Source organism: Dromiciops gliroides, chromosome 2 (genome assembly GCF_019393635.1).
Source record: "Dromiciops gliroides isolate mDroGli1 chromosome 2, mDroGli1.pri, whole genome shotgun sequence".
Classification (NCBI taxonomy): domain Eukaryota; kingdom Metazoa; phylum Chordata; class Mammalia; order Microbiotheria; family Microbiotheriidae; genus Dromiciops; species Dromiciops gliroides.
Window position 1 is genome coordinate 198,723,282 of NC_057862.1, and position 23,110 is coordinate 198,746,391.

Here is a 23,110-nt window from a genome sequence, read left to right on the forward strand (position 1 = left end):
GACAAAGGCAAAAGACTAGCAAAGCAAGAGGACTCATCTTCAATTTAACTGTCCTATAACGTATATCATACTATTGCTGCAAGCTATGAAATCTTAGTCTAGCATGTTAAGTCTGGCTACATGACAGTATAATTTGACTTCTTAGAAGATTATGCAAATTACAACTCATCATTCCATTACAGGATTGAAAAAAAGTGACAGCTAATTTTATACATAGAACACACCTTCAAATCCTAAGATGCGAAAGCACCTGTGCACTGTATTTTGCCTAGATTTTCTTGCATATAAGTACTTGTTTATTGCAATAACCGCAGCTTACCTAAGAGCTTTAATAAAGTCATTTTTAAAAAAAACTTTTAGCATAATTTCAAAAAGAATTAACATTTTTTCTATCTTGGTTTTAGAGGTACTTTTTTCTTTGATTTGTCTTTTTCCCCTTTAATCAAGAAAAATAAGGTTTCAATACATGTATATTTTTGAATAGCTGGCAACACACAAGTACTGATGCACGAGCCAGAGGAAGACTCACAAAGATTTCAACATACTTCTGGTAGGTAGATTCACAGTAGATGCCGTCAGTATCTGTAGATTTTCCTACATTCTGATTGGTTGGGCAGAGGATGCTGGACAGTTATTCTGTAGAGGTATCAAAAACAGATAGACATGACTAGAGATTCTCTACAGTCAACTGGTATGCAGGACAATAGTATGTTGAAATTTAATATATTTTGCTTCTTTACGGTTTTGAGCTCTACACGCAATTGCAATGTGGTACATACACCCAAGAACAGAAACTTCAACCTTTATAAATTTGTATTTTTTCAGTTTTCCATAAAATCAATTTCTTTTTTGCCTCAAAATGGTACCAGTGAAAGAGGATGGCCCAAAAACTTAATTAGCAATTTACACCATTCGAGGGATTACTATCCAAATTATGTCTTAAAACCAATGCCTTGGGTGCTTTAGTAGTTACCAATTTGTCATGAATTCAAGACTACATCACTCTACCCAGGTGATTATATCTAGCAACAAAATGGAAGGCAAGTCAGTATTTCTTTGAGTTTAACTTATTTATATCAGATTTATATTGAGGCTACTTCCAAATAGGATTGCAGATAGTTTGCAAGATGAAACATGATACAAACTAGAAGTTAGCTATCAAAATAGAGCCCATCTAAAGGGAATAAAAGAGAGTATTAAATATTACTAGGCACTTGAGAACAGTCAATTGCCACAACTGGGCATTGCATTTAGCTCTAAGGAAAACAATAAATTGCAGAGGGTTTTTTTTTTTTGCATTCTCATGAAAAGAAAGCCCAGAAATTTATTTGCAAATTTTTGAGATATAAAAGTGCAGAAGAAAGAGAGAGAAGTAAGGAAGGAAGGAAGGAAGGAAGGAAGAAAGGAATAGAGGGAGGGAGGAATGGAGGGAGGGAAGGAAGTAAAGAAAGAATGAAAAGCATTTATATGATCTTTTCTTCCAAAAAAGAAACCCCAGCCTTTGGGAGCAGTGAAAGAGATATATTTGAATATTCAAAAAATATTCTATTTGAAAAGGGATGTGAAATAATTTAGTTAATATACATTATGAATGAGGGTACCAGGCACTGAACTCAAATATCACTACATCAGAAAAGCTGATTTTTGCATCTAAAACTTTTTCTTTATAGAATTATATTTTAATAACTTAATTATGGGTTTAAACATTGTCATAGTTTTATACTGTTCTGCATAAACTCAGATAAGGTAATAAACTGATGGAAAAATTCTGCAATAAAGAAACAAGTTGATTTTTACATAGATGTTAAGTATACATTTGCTTAATATTTTGTAATGCCTAATGGCCCTTCTGACAATTCTTTTTTTTTCTTTTAAGAAAAGAAGTATTAAGGCTGTGGCATAGTGAAAAGAATGCTGTAATTGGAGTTAGATAGACTTGGTTTGAATGTCATCTCAAACACTAGCTCTGTGTTCCTGAACAAGTCACTTAACCTCTTTGGGCCTCAATTTTCCCATTTGTAAAATGAGTGGGTTGGACTTGATGACCTCTAGCCTAAATCTATGATGGCACGAATTTTTTAAAAATACAATTTAATGTTCCATTTACAAATATTGCAACTAAACCCATTCCTGATATATTCTAGGGATGATGCTCAGTGCTGCTTGGCTTCTAGCTGCCTAACTCTTTTCCAAAGCCAGTGGCAGCCAAGCAGCTATATTTACAGTAAAATGTTTGCCCCTCATTAATAAGGTTGATTTTGAAGATCTATGTTGATTAAACTGTTCTGCTCAATGGTATAACTTAAACTCTACTATGCCCATTAACTTTCACTGGAATTTCAAATCTTTACATGAGCACATATGGTATTTTATTAATAAGCTGATAAGAAACCCAAGAAATAAGAAATGAGTTTGAAATGAAGTGCTAGTTTACAGACAGGTTTATTAGATGTAATAATAGGTTCCACCTGAAAAAATTAATTTTCTACTTTAACTACCCCAAAATGAATTCTTAAAACTTATATTCTAACAGATGATGTCAATGGTATCAGCAGATATACAGGTTAGAAAAAAAAATTTTAAATGATTGGGTCTGAGATCAGATTGCCCTACTGCCTATTACTCTGGGTACTCCAACTATATTTCTATTTTATGTCATTTTATGCTTTCAAATGATTTCTTATATTTTGCACCTACAATTAAAATTAAAGAACTCAAGAGTATTTGAACATGATCAATTTGAAGTGGTTAACATCCACCCCTCATATTAGCTTCGTTCTGAATGGTTAGAAAATCAACTTTCTCTGGAGAAACTCTGGGATGGAAATAAAACTGTCCTTTTGTTTATGGCAGGAAAGGTAGAAGGGAATTTTAGCTTCCATCCAGTTTGAGGAACTGTTAGAATAAAAACCTAGCGTCCTAAACATCTGTAAGAACTAACCCCTAAGTCCACCTTTACTTAATATTTTGTGCCCCACCTCCCTTATTCCAGCATGCTATCCAAAAATAAAAAAAGCTACCGTATGCATTTCTTCACTGGATTTTTGTTTTAAAGGTTAAATACTTTCTGTAAAAAAAAAAGTTCAAATGTGCCTTTCCAATTTTGAAACTATTATGAACTGCTGCATTGAGCATCCAACAGCCCATTTTCCCATCCCTGCATGTCACTTCATCTCTAGATGGACCCATCATGCAGCTTGAGGTAGGACTTAAGTGCATTTACATACATGTGAAACATGTAAGCTATGACTAATTTTAACTCACAGGGCAGATTTTAAATAATTAGTTACAAGAAGTCAAACTTAAGGGAAAAAAGGAGGAAAGAGATGGTTAGAGGCAGAGTAGTAAATTGTTCCATTTTTGCAGGTAATCTAAATGCAAACTAGAAGCAACTTATCATGAGAATGGATTTTCCACCATCTGGTCAAATAACAGGGGATTTGTCTAGTGGCAAGCAAAGAATGGAATGATGTGAGAAAGATTAGCGGGCAAGTCCTACAGTTGGCTAAAATGTATTTTGTGCAAACAAGACCAGATGACGCCTTAACAATTACACCTGTCAAAAACTCCAGAAAGCAATCCATCTCTGAACAGCCCAGTTGAAAACAGGCCTAGGTTCATAACAAAATGAATTTTTTAAACAATTGCAAGCCATAACAGTTTGAATGCATGACAAGCTTAGAAAGTCACATTTCACGTTCAAACCCGATAACCTTAATAACTGGACCCTGGTTTTCAGTGATAAGTAAGATATTAAACCACAAAAGGTATGGGGGGGAGGGGATATAAATGGCTGACTTAAAAGTCAAAAAAGCAAGCAATTCAGAATCATCAGGCAAAAAGTCAGAAGTGATAGATTCACTGAGATTCACCCTGTTGTGCTTAGTTATTGCAGGAGTCCTAGCAAAGTGAGTTATTTCCTGGGGCAAATTTGGCACAAACTGACCCTCTTGCTGTCGGTATCATTGCAAAACAGAAGCTAACAATTAAGTCAGCGTGCGATTTGAACTACACAGGGTGGTGGGGAGAGAAAATGCATTACCACTGACCAACCTCTTAGAGTTGTCTATTGAAAGGATTCAGGTTCTTAGTAGGGGAGCTCACTGTTCATGTGTGAATACTACTTTTCTATAACCCTATAAGTACCTAATAACACGTGTGCTACACACATACACACATACATTTTAGGATGTTTTAAGCAGTTTCCCTAAACAAAACAAAATATTAAATATAATAATTTGTTGGATTTTTTTGAGGTTCATGTTAAAGCCCTTTAAGATCTAATTGCAATCTAGCTGATTAGCTGAGGCAGCTGGATTGTGGGAGGGGCTAGAGTCCTTGGATGCAAAGTCAGAAGAGACTTGAATTAAAATCTGTCCTCAGTCACTTACCCTGAGAGAAAGTCATTTTTTATTGCTCCTAGCCTCAGTTTCCTCATGTTAAATGGAGTAAATAGCATGTACCTTCCTAGGATGTTGTAGGAGATAAAATGTAATAATATTTGTAAAGCATATTGTAAACCTTAAAGATATGTATAAACATTGCTATTATTGTTGTTGTTAAAATATCCCAGTTCCTGGTCCAAAGGAAAGCTTTTTTAAAGCTTGATAGGGAAGATACCCAACAGAGAATAATCATGAAGATTTTATTATTATTTTAATAAAAAAAAAAACCAAGGGTTTAAATGTTCCTGAATCATCTCTTTAAAAACAGGAACAATGGGGGGCGCTAGGTGCGCAGTGGATAAAGCACCGGCCCCGTATTCAGGAGTACCTGATTTCAAATCCGCCTCAGACATTTGACACTTACTAGCTGTGTGACCCTGGCAAGTCACTTAACCCCCATTGCCCTGCAAAAAAACAAAAACATACAAACAAAAAAAAAAAAAACCCCAGGAACAATGCAGGACTGTAACAGTTGATACTTAGCTGTTCCCTTTAGAAGTGGTTGAGTCTTCCAAAAGCATTCTCTGGACCTATCAAGTGTTACATATCATTACTGCCAGGTGATATGTGCAAGCCAGTTTAGCTTAATTCAGTTTAAATCACACTGAATTCAATATTAGTTTCTTGCATTTCTTTAGAATATATTCCCTCTCAAAAAATAAATTCAAAGCTAGAGTCAAGGACTCAGTGAATAACAGGAACCAGTAATGTTTGGGGCTTCTGCTGTCCATAGTGCTTTATAAGGTGTTTGAGAAGCATGAGGGATAGAGAGCTGTCCTTTGAATTAGCAAGTACCAGGTTCAGATTCTACATCTGACACACACTAGCTGTGAGATGCTAAACAAGTTACCTAACATATCAGTATCCAGGCAACTCTAAAGTTCTAAATTTTCAGAGCCAATGAATTGCTACAGTTTCCTCGCAAGAAGAGAGAGAGAGAGAGAGAGAGAGGAGGTGGAGAAGAAGAGGAAGAGGAGAGGAAGAGGAGGAGGAGGAGCAGCAGCAGCAGCAGCAGAAGGAGGAGGAGCAGGAAGAGGAGGAAGGAAGGAAGGAGAGAGAAGAACAAGGAAAGAAAGGAAGAAACCAGTCATTCAGACTGATGCCCATGAATCATCAACCAGAGATTTTCATCCATGGCTCTTTGTGAGTCTGTAACCTCAACTTATATGTTTAGGGAAATGATGCTATGTAATATAAGGTGGGTTTGGGTTGTATATAGAAGAGAGAAACATAAGTTTTCAGAAGAGGGAAAAAACTTGGGTGAATCTCACCAGCTCGGAGAATATAGCTTTTTGCAAAATAAACAAACTGGAAATTAAATATATGCCCATTGATTGGGGAATGACTAAACAATTCGTGGTATGTGAGTATAATTGGACTATTACTATAGGAAAGAACAAATATGATGAATTCAGAGAAGTGAAGGAAGACATATGAAACTGATATGAAATAAAGTATAGTAAGTAGAACAGGAAAATAACATATACTATGACAACAACAATGCAAATGGAAAGAATAACGATGGGAACAATCAAAACTGAATGCTATGAAATTGACTAAACTTGCCACCCAAAGAAGAGATATGGGAAGGCTCTTCCCTTGTCTCTTTGAAGAGGTTGAGAAACTACAGACATAGAGCACTGCATATATATCTGACTTTTCAATATTTTAATTGTTTCTGAACCATGTTTCCCTTTTTCTCCCTTTGTTATAAGAGGAAGTTCTCTAAGAAGGAGAAAGGAAAGAGAGGGATACAGATGATGAAAAAATAAAGTATGAATGTATTTTTTAAAAAGGAAAAATAGCTAGACGTTTAGAAAAGTATTATTACCTTGCTTTGGTTCACAGCCACCACAGAGGATCATAGATTTAAAACTGGAAGAATAAATATGGTATCTGATCCAACTTCCCTCTCCCATTTTATAGATTAGGAAATTTAGGAATAACCACATCAAACGATCTGCTCAAAATTGCACAGAGAGTAGGTAGAAAAGACTGGATGTCAGCTTGGGACACATTTTTATGAGATATCGCCTAGATAAAATAATTTATCCAATGCCACAGTTTTCCTGTTTTTCCAGACTCCTTTGTAAAATGACAAACAATACTCAAACATGGATCTACCTGTCCTGTTCTTTAATTCAGTCTTGAAGATGAGTTGTGTTCTTGATGATCTAGCCTTTTATGAAGATTATCATCTAATATAGAAACCAAAATATATCTAGTTGTTGTTCAGTCGTTTTCAATTGTGTGTTGACTCTTGTGACCCCATTTGGGGTTTTCCTGGCAAAGATAATGGAGTAGTTTGCCATCTCCTTTTCCAGCTCATTTTAGAGATGAGGAAACTGGGGCAAACAGGGTGAAGTGACTTGCCCAGGGTCACAAAACTAGTAAGCATCTGAGGTCAATTTAAATTCAGGAAGAATGAGGTCCAGACCCAGCACTCTATCCACTGTGCCCTTCACCATATGTAGTAAAACTAGTCAAAGAGACCATGCTATTGCTAAGATTATCCATAATATATTTTTCCTAGATTTACTCTACAAAGGACTTCATTGTTACTCTTTTCAGAGCTTTTGTCACACTCTCATCATTTTTTTGCCATTTCTGTACACCAATCAGCAAATTAAATACACTTTAGGCTAAAAACAAAATAAAATGAATAAAATCTAAATATAAAAAATAACATAAAGATGGGATACCAGAGGGTGCTTGACTACTTGCCACTTTTCTATTCCAAGTCAATACCAAGGGATAAGGGATTAAATGTGCATCTCTTTCCTTTTACTTTCTCCAATCTTCCTCCCTGCATTCCTCCTCTGAAAAATGATTCTGCATCCAGAAGCACTCTGAAAAAAGTAACTTCAGGCACCTGGGGCTCCTGGAATTGCCCATGAATGTAGGCTGAAAATAACATGGGATTCCAAGGTCTGCAATCACTCAAAGGACCATTTCCTAGTGCTTGCAACCTTTACCTCGTTTGTTCTAGCTCTATGAGACAACTGGTCAGAATAACTGCTTGACAGTCATCTCAAGACTTAGAGTAATAACCAAAAATACTCATAGGATGGTTGCTGAAGAGGACAGAGACCTGGCCTTGGAGCCAGAAGACCTGAGTTCAAGTCACACCTCTGATAACAAACAGGATTTGTGACCCTAGGCAAGTCTCTGCACTTTTCAATACTCTTGGCAACTTTAAGACTGTAGGTTAAAGAAAAGGTATTGACATGCATTGGCAGAAGAACACAGTGAATATCTCCCTGGACCAATGAAATCACAGGTTAGTCCTTATCTGTAAACATTTTTCTCCTTAGGGAAGATACAGAAAGAAAAGTTCAGGTCTGTTAATGCTGAAAACGTTTGGTTAGTGTACTGGTATCCCAGATACCTGTGATGATTATTTACCATGGGCCTCAGTTTCTTTACCTGTAAAATAAAAGATTGAACTAGATTACTTCCAAATTCCCTAACTCTAAATCTATGATCCTGTGATAGAGGACACCTGAAACATGCATTCCATTCAAGAAGCAATTGTCAAGCTCCTGCTATGTATGTCACCGTGCTAAGTAATGAAGATGCAAAGATCAAAATTCTAATGAGGAGAATATGTGTACCAAGTACAATGTGATAGGAACACCTAGGTGCTAAAGTGGATAGAGTGAAAGGCCTGGAGTAAGGAAGACTCATTTTTCTGAGTTTAAATCTGGTCTCAGACACTTACTTGCTGTGTCACCCTGGGCAAGTCACTTCACTCTATTTGCCTCAGTTTCCTCATCTGTAAAATGAGCTGGAGAAGGAAATAGAAAACAACTCCCATATCTCTGCCAAGAAAACCCCAAATGGGGCCATGAAGAGTTGGACATGACTGAAAGTGACTGAACAGCACTGTGATAAAATCAAAGGAAAACAGTCTAGTTAAAAGGTATATCAGAAATATGAGAAAGAAGGGATGACTTTCACAGTTGTTTTTGTTTATTGGGGTGAGGGGTCAAACTCTAAAGGAAGAGAATGGTTTTAACATGGTGAGATATGAAGGATATGTACCACATGCAAGAAGGATGACATGCACAAATACATGAAGATGAATAACGGGTTAGGACAAGACCAAGAAATAGTTTACACTATAGTTCAAAATGATAAGATATCCCTATTTAAACAATAATCTCCCATAGATTATCCTTTTGAAAGGGATGACAATTGTTCTAATATAAAATGTAAGTATTTAGATAGTCATAAATCCAAGTTCTCTTAATGGGACTTCCATAAGGTTGATTCAGAGAATCAAAGTCTTTTTATATCTAAAAAGGATCTTGGGGCGGCTAGGTGGCGCAGTGGATAAAGCACCAGCCCTGGATTCAGGAGTACCTGAGTTCAAATCCGGCCTCAGACACTTGACACTTACTAGCTGTGTGACCCTGGGCAAGTCACTTAACCCCCATTGCCCCTGCAAAAAAAAAATAAATAAATAAAAAATAAAAATAAAAGGATCTTAAAAGAAGCCTAGTCTCCAATCAAACACATATGACTAAGTTACAGACAATGTACCTGATGCTTAACTTTGAACCCAACCTTGTTTTCCAAATTTCATGTTGCTTTGTCAATATAGCAAAGAACATTCAATCCTCATGGGCTGAAATTCTTGGTTCCTCCAAAGTCATTTGGGATTGTGTCTATAATTTCTTGTTTTCTCACCAATAGAAAAGCATTCAATCACCTAGAGCATTACAGAGAGTTCCAAATTAATGGATTTCATAGTCTCAAAGACACAATACTGGTCTAAGTCATCCAGCAACAGGATGTCTCCTATTTTAGACCTAAAATACACCTTATGACAATCTTGGGAAGTATTTCAAGAAAAAAAAAAGATAGATAAAATACCTAAAGAGCCAGGTCAGTAGACAGCTAGCTAAAATACACAGAGACAGACACAGACAAACAGACAGATGCATATAGAGATAGATATTAGAGATTATAGATGATAGTCCCAAGTACAATTTTAATTAAGAAAGCAAATGCTGGAAAGAAATAATGTTGCTAGATCTATTAAATTACATTAGCCATTAACCAGACATGTGAACTATGATGCGGCAGTGGAAGAAATTACATAGATCTAGAGATAAGCCAATATTTAAGTTGCTACTATTGTCCAAAGACCTGGAAATTAGTATGTACCAAAATTTAATTTTAATATAGAGCAAGGAGTATTATTTCCCAAGTTGAAGAATTAACTTGATACATTTTAGCCCAAGCAGCAAGCCAAATATATCTTAGCAAAGCTGAAACCTTCTGATCTTCATTATATTAAAGTTTTAATTGATTTGTTAAAAATACAAAATCTCATAGATTAGTATAGTAGAAAGAGCATGGGGGTTTGGAGTCAAAGAAGGTAGGATCAAGTCCAGGCTGTATCATTTATCACTTGTGCCATGATAGAGTAAGTCACTGACTTCCTTCTGAGTCTAAAATGTCCTCACATGTAAAATGGAGACACGATCACTTGCATTGCCTATTTTTAAAGGGTTCTTGTGAAAATCTAATTATAACATGGTCATAAAATGTTTTGTAAACTATAGCACTCTATATGGTTGTATTATTTTATAATTATTACATTATGTTAATCTTTAATGCAGTACTGAAAGTGAAAATCCTACTATAGAGATAGAGATAGAGGTAGAGATTAGAGAGATAGAGATAGAGCTATAACAGTAGGTACAAAGTTTGCTCCCTAGTGCAATCTTAGATGATTATGCCTTGTTTTCCTGAATTCCACATTTTCTGTAGCTGTGGAACACATAAAATTCCACTGGATGGTGCAGACCATGTCAAAATTAGAGGGGGAAAGTATCTGGCACTAGCCCAGCCCCAGCCTGATCTTGGATGAAGAAACTTCAATACCTAGGCAGAGGAAGCTAGAAATGATAGTTATTCTTGGATGAGCTGTCATCAAGACGCCACCCAACACCCCATCATACTTCCTCATTCTCCCCATCACCACTCCACACTAATATTCTAAGACAAAGGAAATTGAGTAACAAGTGAACCCAGAAACATTTTCACTGGCTGTTCCCCATAATTGTAATGTTTCCCTTCATCCTCTACATTTCCTAGATGTCTTAAGGTTCCTTCAAATCTCAAGTTAAGATCCCACCTACTACAAGAAGCCTCTAATGCTCCCATTAAAGTGAATGCCTTCCCTCTGTTGATTCCAATTTACCCTGTAGTATATCTTGTTTGCACATAGAAGGTTAACTCTTTGATAACAGGAACTGGTTTTTTTTTTGAGGAGGAAGAGACCTGCCTTTTTTAATATCCCCAATACTTTGCACATAATAATGCTTTTTGACTGACAATCTGTCCTAGATCTCTTCCCTCTAACTTATTGTCCCCAGATGAAACTTTGGAAATACCTTAAGCAGCTTGAAATCAAATGCACTTAGGCTGAGACCAAAAGGAGAATGATAATACCTTGGAATTGTTGTTATAATTTAGAGTTTGCAAAGCATCTTGTATAAATCATTTCATATCTATGAGAGCTACTCTAAACAGAAGAGGTATGTAATACTAAAATAAAATGGACAATAGATTTCAGCTCAAATAAGAAATTAGATAGGGGGAAATAAACACTGTCCTAAACTTTTCCTAGATCAAAGTGGATATCAGTATCAGGATATTATGGTATGTTATGTGACATTTGAAATTTATAGGCAATCTCAGGTGACCTTATCAGAGTTATTAGCGAAAGTAAACAGGGCAGCTAAATGATACAGTGGATAGAGCACCTGAGCTGGAACAGGAAGACCTAAATTCAAATCCAGTCTCAGATACTTACTAGCTGTATGACCCTAGGCAAGTCACTTAATCCTGTTGGCTTCAGTTCCTTATCTGTAAAATAAACTGGAGAAGAAATGCAAACCACTCCAGTATCTTTGCCAAGAAAACCCCAAATGGGGTTACAAAGAGTTAGGCATGACTGAAATAACTAAACAAAAAGAAAAAGGATTGGGATGCTGAAGGTTACTAAAACTACGTAAATAAATGGAAAAAAAAATGGCTTCTGCTAAATTATGCCAAATTAGTATTAGCAATAACAATGATCATTACTTATTACTATTAACATTATTAGTATTAATGTGGTTATTTTCTATTCATTGGAAAATGAAATTATCCAGCAATGTAAGTTTTTAAATACTTCCAATACAACAGTGTAGTTTCAGCTTCCTCCCCAATCAATTCTCTTTCAAGGATTCTAACAAATGACAAAAATGAGTTACCTTGCCTTTCCCTGTTTACTATCCTTGCCTGCCCTCTGTTAGAGATGCCAATTACTCAGATATTGGGTAGATCCTGCTATTTTATTGAATTTCATAAGCCTGTAAAAAGTACATGGCCCAAGACAAATATAAGACATATATCAGATTTGGAGAAGTGTGCAAGAAAGGAAATTGAAGAGGAGACAGTGTCTCTAAAACAAGAGTATGAAGCAGGAGATAATGTTGGCAGACATTTAGATATCCAAGTAACAGAAAGTTGAATGTGTTATAAGTAAAATATTTACAGGCTGACTGACACTGCCCATTCGTTGGGGGTGTTTTGGTGTTATAAAGGCACAGCTTAAAAAAAGTTCTCATTTGGTCTGTCCTGACATAATTAGCTTGAAAGGCTATTAAACATTATTTTATATTAAACATATGTGTTTATCAGAGTTTAGTTTTTTTCTGTCCATTTAGAGGCTTTTTGCTCCCCTGACCTGACATAATTCTATGTTACAATCTTGTCATTTTGACACATTCATTCTATTCGTTCTAACAATTAAATATACAGAGTTAGAAAAGTGCTCTAGAGAATTCGTTTCATCTCAAGTTTGACTTGGGCTGAAGCCAAAACATTTCAGGTTTAGTACTCAAGAGTATTATTTAGAAGATAAATTGCCTAATTTCAGAATTTATATAAAGCAGAATTGCTATCATTTCTTGTCACAACAACAGTATATTAGAGCAGCAGTTCTCAAACTTTCTGGTCTCAAGAGCTCTTTATAGTCTTAGAAATTACTGAGGACCCCAAAAGAGATTTTGCTTATGTCAGTTATATTTATCAATATTTAGCAGATCAGAAATTAAAACTTAAAATTTTTAAAAATCATGTATTCATTATTTTATTTAAAAGAACAGTAACTGCCTACATGATAACGTATGTAATATTTTCATGAAAAAATACGACAAAAATTAGTGAGAAGAGTGGCATTGCTTTACATATTTGTGTACCTCTCTTTAATCTCTGGTTAATATCTGCATCTGCATTCAATCTGTTGTGTTATGCTGTTTTGATTGAAATAGATGAAGAAAATCTGGCCTCATAAAGTTAAGTAGCTGAAAAGGGGAGTACAGGAAGAAGTATTTTAACAAACAAATAATGTATTAAAATTATTACAAATTATTACAAAAATTATTACAAAAATAGCTTTGACCTTACTGATCTGAAAGGTCCTCAAGACCCCACTGCAGACCACACTTTGAGAATTGCTCCATTAAAAGGAATTTTTTCATTGTGTTTGTGATTTTTTAAAAGGAATTATGCTAGGAATTTAATACATATACTGTCAAAACATAGTCTGAAGCAGTATTTCACTAAAATGTTGCCCAAATCAACTTTAAGGTTGTCACACTATTATTACAATATAGTAATAAATAATGAGAAGCATCATGAAGGAATAGAAAGAGAGATGATTTTGGAAAAAATAGGAAAATTTTGATTCAAATGATGCCCCTGACACATACTAAATGGTTACCCAAAGGTAAATCCCTAAAAACCTAGCTCCTTGGGCAAATTTCTGAGACTATACAGTAAAAAAGAGCTATTGATCTTCATAGGTGGATGGATTTTCTATTCTGGGGAGTTCCTATACCAAGAAATTGAAAGTACAGTTTTCCCCAAAATATAACAACAATATCTGGCTGGTGTAGTGGATAGAGTGATGGCTTTGAAATCATGAAGGTCTTAGTTCAAATCCTATCTTAGACCATCTTGAAAGGGACCTGATCACATGGAAAGTATTCTTTGTTTTTTGACTATTGCTTAGTTCAGTGCCCATCACAGAGCAGAAACTTTAAAAAAAATGCTTACAGTCCTGCCTGGAGTTCCTACAAGTACTTAAAAGTTCTTGGAGTTTTGTAGCTACTATGGCTTCTTTGAATAAAGTTTGTGACCATTCTGTTTAAAGAACCATAATAATTCCTAAAAGGAAACAATCTTGGAGATTTAATCTCTCTGGACCTTTATTGCCTTATCTATGAAATGAGAGAATTGGATTCCATGAAATCTGAGGTCCCTTCCAGGCTATGTTCCTATGACATCACAGTTGTGTACATCTAAAATGTAAAATGTTAATTGTACAATCTCATTACAACCCTGTGAGTTAGGCAAAGAAAGTACTATTCCGGGAAGTTCCGAACTGCCCCACACCCCTAAAGACAGAGCAAACTGCTCAAAGTCATACTAGTTGTGCTATATTGGAACTGGTGCTTGAACCTAGGTCTTCTGACACTAAGACCTGTTCCCTAATATCAGCACTATATAATGGCATATTGACATGTTCTTTTCATACTTGAGATCCATGTTTTCATCAGTGTTTATACTCCCTTAACCAACAAAGACTGAAACTTCTCTCCCCTCCATGCTATAATAACGATTCTACCTGAGTTGTTGTAGTAGGGAAGGAAAAAAAAATACACATCAATGCTGGCTGATCAGACTCCTGTGATTCTCAAAAACTTAGCCCAGTTAGTGTATTCTTTAGATGGGAAACAGACCAGACCCATATTCAAAGTCTTCCCCGCTTAGTAGGACAACACAATAAAAGTTTGTATTCAACCTTTAAAACACAAGGTCACATTCATACCATGATGGGACATCAGAGTCAGACCTTGGTGAGGTCTGATTTGATGGAACTAGAATTAAGTTTTGGGATCATCTCATAATAAGTCTTTCATTACTAAAATAAAAAGGACTGTTCAAACTAATAGAAGGATATTGATCTTGTGATTGTTTGGACTAATAAGAATGGCCAGTTTATAATGTGGTGATTTCTCAAAAATAAGTTTGAGTGGGAGAGATTACATTCAACTAACACTGCATATCATGAAGCAGCAACAGCAACAACATATAAAATACCTTTTCTTGGATATATTTAAGATCTGTACATATTTTCAGTTTCTTTCAAGGTCTTGATTCAACAAGATTTATGAGAACTGCCTTTTTTAAAAGGAAAAATAGGCTCAGTATGATAGTTTGTATTTTTCTGTTTCTAAAACTCTGTTCTAAAAAGCAAGCATTCGGAAGAAAGCAGTTTTTTTTTAAAAGAAGTTGATTAGAATAAATGCCAATTGCAATTTAATTGTTAAAAATATTCTTCTCATATAAAATCTTTTAAAGTTATAATAATTCAGGCCCTCAAGTTAAGACATTAAAATTGAAATATTAAATAAAAGGGGATTAACAAGCATGATATTGACACTATTCTATAGTCACTATAACTATGAATTAAAAAAAGTCTTCATTTACATTAGCAAAGAGAAGAGGAAAGCTGACATAATTTCAGAGTCAACAGGCTTTAGCTTCAATTATACATATTTTTAAAAAGTGAATTGATCTTAATTTAAATTCAACAACCATTTTCTCAGTGCCTACTATAGACACGACATCATTCAAGGGGATTTGGGAGGCCACAATTATGAATAAGGACCAGCCCCTGCCTGAAAGGAGCTTATAATGCAGTAGGAGAGATGGTAAGTACAAAAATTACAATGACAAGGAAAATGGTATTAGTGCTATGAATGAAGGACAAACCACGAGCAAAAGGAATACAGTGGAGGGAGAAAGATTCATGGAACAGGTAATACTGGAATTGGGTCTTGAAGGGATTCAGGTATGGGGAAAAAGTAGGTACAAAAGTGTGGAGGTTGGAAAGAGTTGAGCATGTTTGCCCATATAGTCTCCTCAATAACGTTTTTTGGATAAGGCAATTCCATTAAATTCAGCAGACATTTCTGAAGCATCTTTTATGTGCAAGAATTGTGCTATGCACTAGAAATAGATTTAAAAACAAAAAGGCAGTGGACAGAACAACTGGCATCAGGAAGATCTGAGTTAAAATCCAAGTTCAGACATTTAATAGTTGTATGACCTTGGTCAAGTCACTTAACTGTCATTTGCCTTAATTTCCTCATCTATAAAATAGGGATAATAATTTCACCCAAGATTGTTGTGAGGATCAAGTGAGATAATAATTATAAAAAGCTTACTACTGAAATGTTGGCTATTATCATTACTGATATTAACAATGTTAGATATTATTAATAGTAACATGATCAACAATGAACATTACCTGACCTAAAGGAGGTGACATTCTACTACAAGGAAACAACATATATAATGATAAGTAAATACAAAATACATACAAAGTAAATACAAAGTAATTTAGTAGGGGGGATGTGGGAGGCCAGTGATTGCTAGGAATTTGAGGAATAGAGAAAAGGAAATATCCATTGCAGGAGGTGGGACATTAAGATGAGTTAAGAATTCTCTGAGGAGATGAGATTAAAAAAAAACAAAACAGTATCCTAAGCATGGGGGAATAGTCTGTGCAAAGTCATGGAGGCCAGAGATGGAATCTTGTGTTTGAGAAACAGCAAACAGTCGAATGTGTCCAGAACATTGAATGTATGAAGGAGAACAATAAAATAACTGTCTCTTATAAAGTTATTTTCCACAATAAACTAATTCAAGGAACCACAAATATTTGTGTTTAATGCAGTGGAGATGTCAAAGACCTTTTGGAATGCATATGAAATATCTATCTTAGTGAAAATGCCCACTGATATGCAGTATCATGGAAGCTTCCAAAGCAGCATTTTTTTTTTTCTTTTGTGGAACAAAAATCTCTTCTATCACAATTTTTGCCTTCTTTTTTTCAAAATTATGATTGTACAGAAAAATCCAACTAGATTCAAATAATACTCTCTTTCCAAAGCAACTCATAAACAGTAACCCAATGAGGAATAACCTTGTTTGGACAGAAGATCCTGTGACATATTCAGAAAGATAGGCCCAATGTCATTGAACCTAAATAACCCCTTTGTTACATCATTACTGCATCCTTCTTAGTGAAAAATTCAGGTCATATATATGGCCTTAGCATGCTGCTAGAATTAAGTCTTGTGTGTGTGTATGTCTGTATGTGTGTGTGTGTGAATGTATCCTGTTTGTAAAGTTTTTTAAAAGAATAACCTGGGTTTAATTTTTAATGCTTATGTTTCTATCTCAAAGAAGTCAGGTTAAATCAATTTTGAATGAATTTCAACAAAAAGCATATTTTGGGTTCACAAAAATCTTATTAATATGTATTTTTGCATTTTGACACATTAATGAATATTTTCTTTAATATACCTCTGTTACATTTATAAACCTGAAAAAAGTCATAGAAGCCAGGAGACAGAGGTAAGGAGAGAAAACTGTCCAGATATGGAGAAAGAATCAGGAGAAAGAGTATAATGTGCCAGGAAAAGCAAGTATGTGGAGAGCACATTAAGAATGCAGAGGGGAAAAAAAGCAGAGGGCACGGAAAGGCAGGAAGCATTTATTAAGTGTTTACTATGTGCCAGACACTGGGTTAAAGTCTAAGAAGACTGGAAAGGCAGGAAGGAACCAGATTGTAAAAGGCATTCAGTTCCAAAAAAAGAGAATTGTATGTTTGATCTTAGAGGTAATAGGGAGCCACTGGAGTTCACTGAGCAATCAGGAGTGGGAGTGATATGGTCAGACTTGGGCTTAAGAAAAATCATGTTATCAAGAGATTAGAGGATGAATTACAGTAAGAAGATTTAGGATAAGGATATCAACTGGAAGTCTACTGCAATATTCTAGGTATGAGGTGATACACCAAGGTATCAGCTGTGTGAATGAAGGGAAGATATATGGAAAGCCTTAGAAATACGAGACCAAGGAGTTTATATTTTGCCCTGTGGGTGATGGAGAGTCACAAAAATATTTGAGCAGTAAAATGATGTGGTCATATTCATCTTTTTCAAAAGATTATTTTGGTAGCTGAGTGGGGGATGAAGAGAGAGGTAGGCTGGAAGCAGAGATACCAGTGATGAAGTTATTACAATAGTCCAGGTGAAAGACGATTATAGACATGGGACATGTGAAGCTGGAATCAATAAGATGGGACAATTGATTGGCTATGGTTGATTAGAGACATAGAAAAGTCAAGGATAGTTGAGGTTACAAACCTAGATGATTGGGAAGATGGTCATATCTTCAATGAAAATTGAGATATTTGAAGAAAGGATCAGTTTCAGCAGGGGATAGAGAAAGTCGAGTTATGTTTTGTACATGTTTGATTTCAAATGCCTTTGAGACATTTAAGAAAAGCTGTCCAACAACAGTAGTCCCCATTTGACCAGAGCCTAGGAAAGATTAGGGCTGGATATATTGGAAGATGGTTGCCTATTAATCATACTCAATCCTATGAGAACTGTTGAGATCTCCAAGAAAGGGAATATTGAGGAAGAAGAGAAGGGCCCAGGAAAGAACAAAGGGGGCAAGAGGTTGATGTCCCAGAAAATGACACTTAGAAGGATCCATTAGACAGGTAGAGAACCAGAAAAAAAAAACCAGGTTAGCAACAGCCAAAAGAGTTAATGTGCAGGAAGAGGTGGTAGTCCACAACATCAGAAGTTTAAAGAGGTAAAGAAGGTGTCCATGAATTGGAAGGTAAATAAAAAATTATATGATTGTTATGGTATAAGAAAGCCATAAATAGGTAGATGATTTAGACATAAAGGGAGGTAACATAAATTAGAGGAGCCTGGAAGAAATTACCTGTCAGATCTATGGACGAATGAAGAATTCAAGACCAACCAAGAAGTAGAAATGTTCACAAGAGGTAAAATGGACAATTTTGAATGCATGAAATAAAAAAGGTTTTGCACAAACAAAACTAATGCTGCCAAAATTAGATGAAAAGCAGGAAATTGGGGGGGGCTTTACAATAAATTTCTCTGATAAAATTCGCATTTCTAAGATACAAAAAAAGAACTTAATGAAATTTTAAAGAATGAAAACTATGCTTCAATTGAAAAATGGTCAAAGGAGCAGTTTTCAGAGAAAAAATTCAAGAAAATTACAAAAATTACCGAAAAATACAAGAAATGTCATGATATAATGTGAAGTATGCTGGACTTGAGGACCATGATCTGGATTTGGAATTGGAAGATCTGGATTGAATCTCAACTCTGCTGCTTACTATTTCTGTGCCCTTAGACGTACAGGTATATTGAATGGCTCTGGGAGTTCCTTACAGCTCTAATTTATCATTCTATGCTAAAGAATGAGAAAGGTCATTGGTCATTGGATCTAGTGGTTTAAAAGATCATTGTTAATTTTGGAGAAATTCATTCAAGGGGTGTGATGTGAAAGCCGTATTCCAAAGACTTGAGAAGCAGGTGAATGGATAGAAAATATGAACAAGGAATATAGATAACTGTTTCTTGGAATGTGGCAATAAGAGAGAAAAGAGATAAAAAATGGTAACTTGAGAGAAGGCAGGGTCAAGTAAAGATTTCTTAAAAATGGGATAGACTTGAATGTGTTTGTCAGGAGTACAGTGGAAAACCTATATAGTGTGAGAATGAGGATGAACTCCCAAATTTGCTACCCTTCTCAACTGAAGGATGTCTACAAATTTTGCTAAGCATAATACCTCTATATTTTCCTAAACTGGTGGACCAAAAAAAAAAAAAGAGGAAATAACAGGAATGAAGACAAAGCAAGGAATTAACCCACTCCAGATTTTCTCTCTAACTTGATATTGCCCACCACTTTTTGGATTTGGTAGGTAAGTTCCAATTGATTGTACTATCATCTAGTTCAGACATCTCTATCTTACTTAAGCACCAAAGAGTTCATGAGAGTTGCTGTCAAATATCTTACCTCTGAAATATCATATTCTACCTACACCTCTTCTCTACCAGTCAAAAAGATAACTCAATGACAGTTGATTGTTAGTGATCAAAACTGTCCTTTCTATGCACACATAAACCACCTCTTTAATATAATATGTGGTAGTATTTTTTTTCTAGGAATTCTAATTTCCATAGCTAAAAGTTCAGAACTATATAATAGGATTACTGTTATGTGGAAATCATGGGCCTTCATCTTACTCACTAGGGGCAAATATCTGTAATATTATAACAACCCATTTTTCAACAATTCTTCATGAAACATAAAAACTTGCTTAATATACTAATCATTGTCATGAAATTTGGAAAAAATACTTTGAGCAGTGTCTAGACCTTAAATCCCACCAAAAACAACAACCTACAAAGCTTCCATACTGTCTCCTTACAAGCAAAACTGACTGTAATTTTTTTTAAAATATAAGACTTTCAATTTAATAACCTGGTAAATGTCTAAAAGACAATTCCATAAATTTCTAACATTCATTAAATTCCGTTACTGACTGATCTAAAGGGAGAAGATGAAATAAACCTGTAATTCAACTCCATTCAAGAAGTATTTCTTAAGTACCTGTTGTGTGACATGTGCTAAGAGTCAGGCACACAGACAAAAAGAAATACACTCACATTCAAGGAATGTACACATATAACAAATACAAAATATACACCCAGTGATATCTGGATGGAGGACATAGGTTTATTTGGGCAGTTTGTTAATAAATAATAAAACAGGGATTTCAAATGACCTAATTGAAATGTAAGGAAGAATGGAATAGAAACACCAGTGGTTATGGGTTACTACAATTACTTGTCATCATCTTTAATTTAGGGAGTGCTCAAAGGTGTGAAAAACACTTTACATATTCTAACTCATTTGATCAGAATCCTTAACTATTTCATTTCAAATATTTTAAGGAGGTGAGCCTTCCTTTGATATATCTGTAGTTTCACTGATGGAAGTAATTGCTCCACTATACCAATCCCACTCCATTCATAGGTCCTCATCTTCTCAGGTAGGACTATTGTCCAAATCCAAAGCTGGTGATTTACTTGTTGGTCTGAGGGTTTCCTATATCTATTCCAGTCCATGGCTAACAATGAAGTATATGAGATATACATAAACTAGACTCTATGCTGGCCATTATAGTGGAGGAAAACCCTTGACAAACATAACTATCCCCATCCAATGTCTCACTGGATATTATAATCAAAGTCACCAAAGCAAAAGTCATCACTGCTGATCCATCTATCAAAGAAAGTTGTATGATTTTGACATATATGTATATGGAAGACATCATGTTGGAATAGAGCCTATAAGCTAATGTTGTCTTCTACTAAATCAAATGCCTTAGTAAAAATAGGTTACATAAGGAAGGAAGGAAGGAGAAGAAGGAGAGGGCATAGGAGAGAGAGAGAGAGAGAGAGAAGAAAAAGAAAAACGGGGATATTTTATTTTCTCCAACTGTCAGTTTCATGACTGTTAAGATGTAGTTGGCTGTCAAATACAGTTTGCAAAAGCTTCCCTGTCCTTCTTGCATACCTCCAACCAGAATACACTCAATGCATGGGTAGATTATTTTCATAATCTCATCTCAGTAAATTGAGAGCCTACTGTTCTGAGAAGTAAGTATGTATCAAACCAGCTTTTCTTCTTTGGGATCTTGTAATCTCAGGTTCAAACATTTTTTGTCAATAAAAAAAGTCAGGGAACAAAGGAAAAAATTTAAAATAATGCCGAACATCTAGAGAAATGATCAAATGTATGAAATATTTGCAAAACCTATGCTGTGCATCTTTTCTCTTTTCTGTCCAATCAAACTTTGCCAAGGGAAATTAAAAAATCAAACTGCCCGGATCCTGGTCCCTGCTTGGAATCTGCATGCATGTGGCCTGTCCCTGCTTTTGGAGTATTTAATAGTAAAATAATGTGTACTTTTACATAATTCATAATTAGAAAACAACTACAACTACATTATTTAAAACCAAGCCTTTGTTATCAGCACCAGTTTTAGACAGAAGCTGAGAATCATTTGTGAGCTGTAGCAGACCCAGGCTGTTCAAAGCAATTGCTGTTCAGCATGAAGGCGGCAATGGAGGTCACAGAACAGGTCAGGAGGAAAGATAGTGTATCGATTTCACACCAGGAATAGAGGCAAAGCGAGGGCCCACTGTTGCTGCATGTGATGTATTTCACTTCAGTTTAAGGCACATTTCATTCCAATTCAAGAGGGGGTGGGGAGCAGAGGGCGAGTGGATTTCACACTGAATCGCGATGAATTCTGGACTCATGTATTCCAGTAAATATCTCCTTCCTGACATTAAGTATTTCTGTAGCTGGGTGAATACAATGGAAATTAGGCTTCCACTGGTAGCAAAAACAAAACAAAACAAAAGCCAAACAAACAAAAACCTTTAAGAGGCAACTATATCTAAATTCATTCCTTCTTTTCATTAAAAATGCAATACATAGAGATGCAAGAGAGCATAAAACCTACATAAGAGAAGGGTTTTGCAGAATAAGTTAATGATGAATGTAATTTAAATGTTCAGAGTAATACCACCGACCACTGAGTGAAAGGCACCTATTAATAGAAATAAGCCTCCCTGAAAAAGCATTGCCAGGTCCTATTCAAAGGGGGCAAATCTCAAAAGCAATTCATGACTACAACTGAGCTGCAAAAATCACACTTGGTGTAACCAAGTTGTACATGTTCAAACCTTCTCCTACGTCTTTGAAAGAAACCCATGTTAAATAAGATCCAGGAAGTAATTTGCACCGAACTCCCCAATGCCTCCAAGTTGTTCTGAGCTAGTCCCAGCAGTCTAATGTTTGTTTTGCCATGCACTAACTCTCTCGACAAATGCCATGCACCAACCCTAACAAAGATGCTTTGTTGCTTGGTCTTGGCTAGGACTCACTATCAGCCTTTGTCCACCTTCAAAAACCCAGATCACTTAGATGGGCAAAGGAAAAATAAAACAGCTGGGAGGGTGCTTCCGATCTAAATAACTTGGCTAACAGGAAAGTCTTGTTCTACTTCTTTCCAACTTTAGGAAGCTGAATTTCCACTGTGTATCTCCAGTATTTTATAAAAGTGATCCCCGAACCATTACTTCTGCCAAGCTATCATGGAGAAAGGTTTGTCTGCTGTGGGGAAATAATAGTACTTCCCCATCTGCTTTTTAAAAAATTTAATGTTGCTCGATCAAGTTAATTCCTTCTTAGGGACAGGAATATTTTCTCAACTCTTTGGGATAGTTCAAGCTTAAAAAGAAAGTGACACACTTTAAAGCAGAACAGGCTTATTAAGATTTTCTCTTAAAATATTTTTATTATTTCTCCATAAAATTATAGTTTCTTTTATGCTGTTCCTAGGCATCAATCTTACTCTCTTCATTTCGCTTTCTTTCCTGCATGTCTTTCTTAAAATTATTTTTCCAACTGAAGATGCTTAAAGGTATGAAAATGAAAGAATTTCTATTGATTGGCAATTCCTTATAGAAAAACTGGAAACAAACACCCTTTTTTTCTATTCCCCATATCTCTTCTGCAAGGTGGGGCAGAGGAAGAAATAGAAAGAAATGTGGTTTTTGTTAGGTTTGGGTCATGAGAGAATTTGACAAGTAAGAAGAAATACCATGAGTAAAGAA

General features: G+C 35.5%; 1 protein-coding gene across 1 annotated transcript in view; it reads right to left on the reverse strand.

The window, feature by feature from the left end:
- NPAS3 (neuronal PAS domain protein 3) overlaps positions 1-23,110 on the reverse strand; it is a 1,138,615-nt gene that overhangs the window by 1,007,261 nt on the left and 108,244 nt on the right. The window contains 2 exon segments of the mRNA XM_043988462.1: positions 546-577; positions 579-636. Coding sequence (XP_043844397.1) covers positions 546-577; positions 579-636 — 90 coding nt within the window.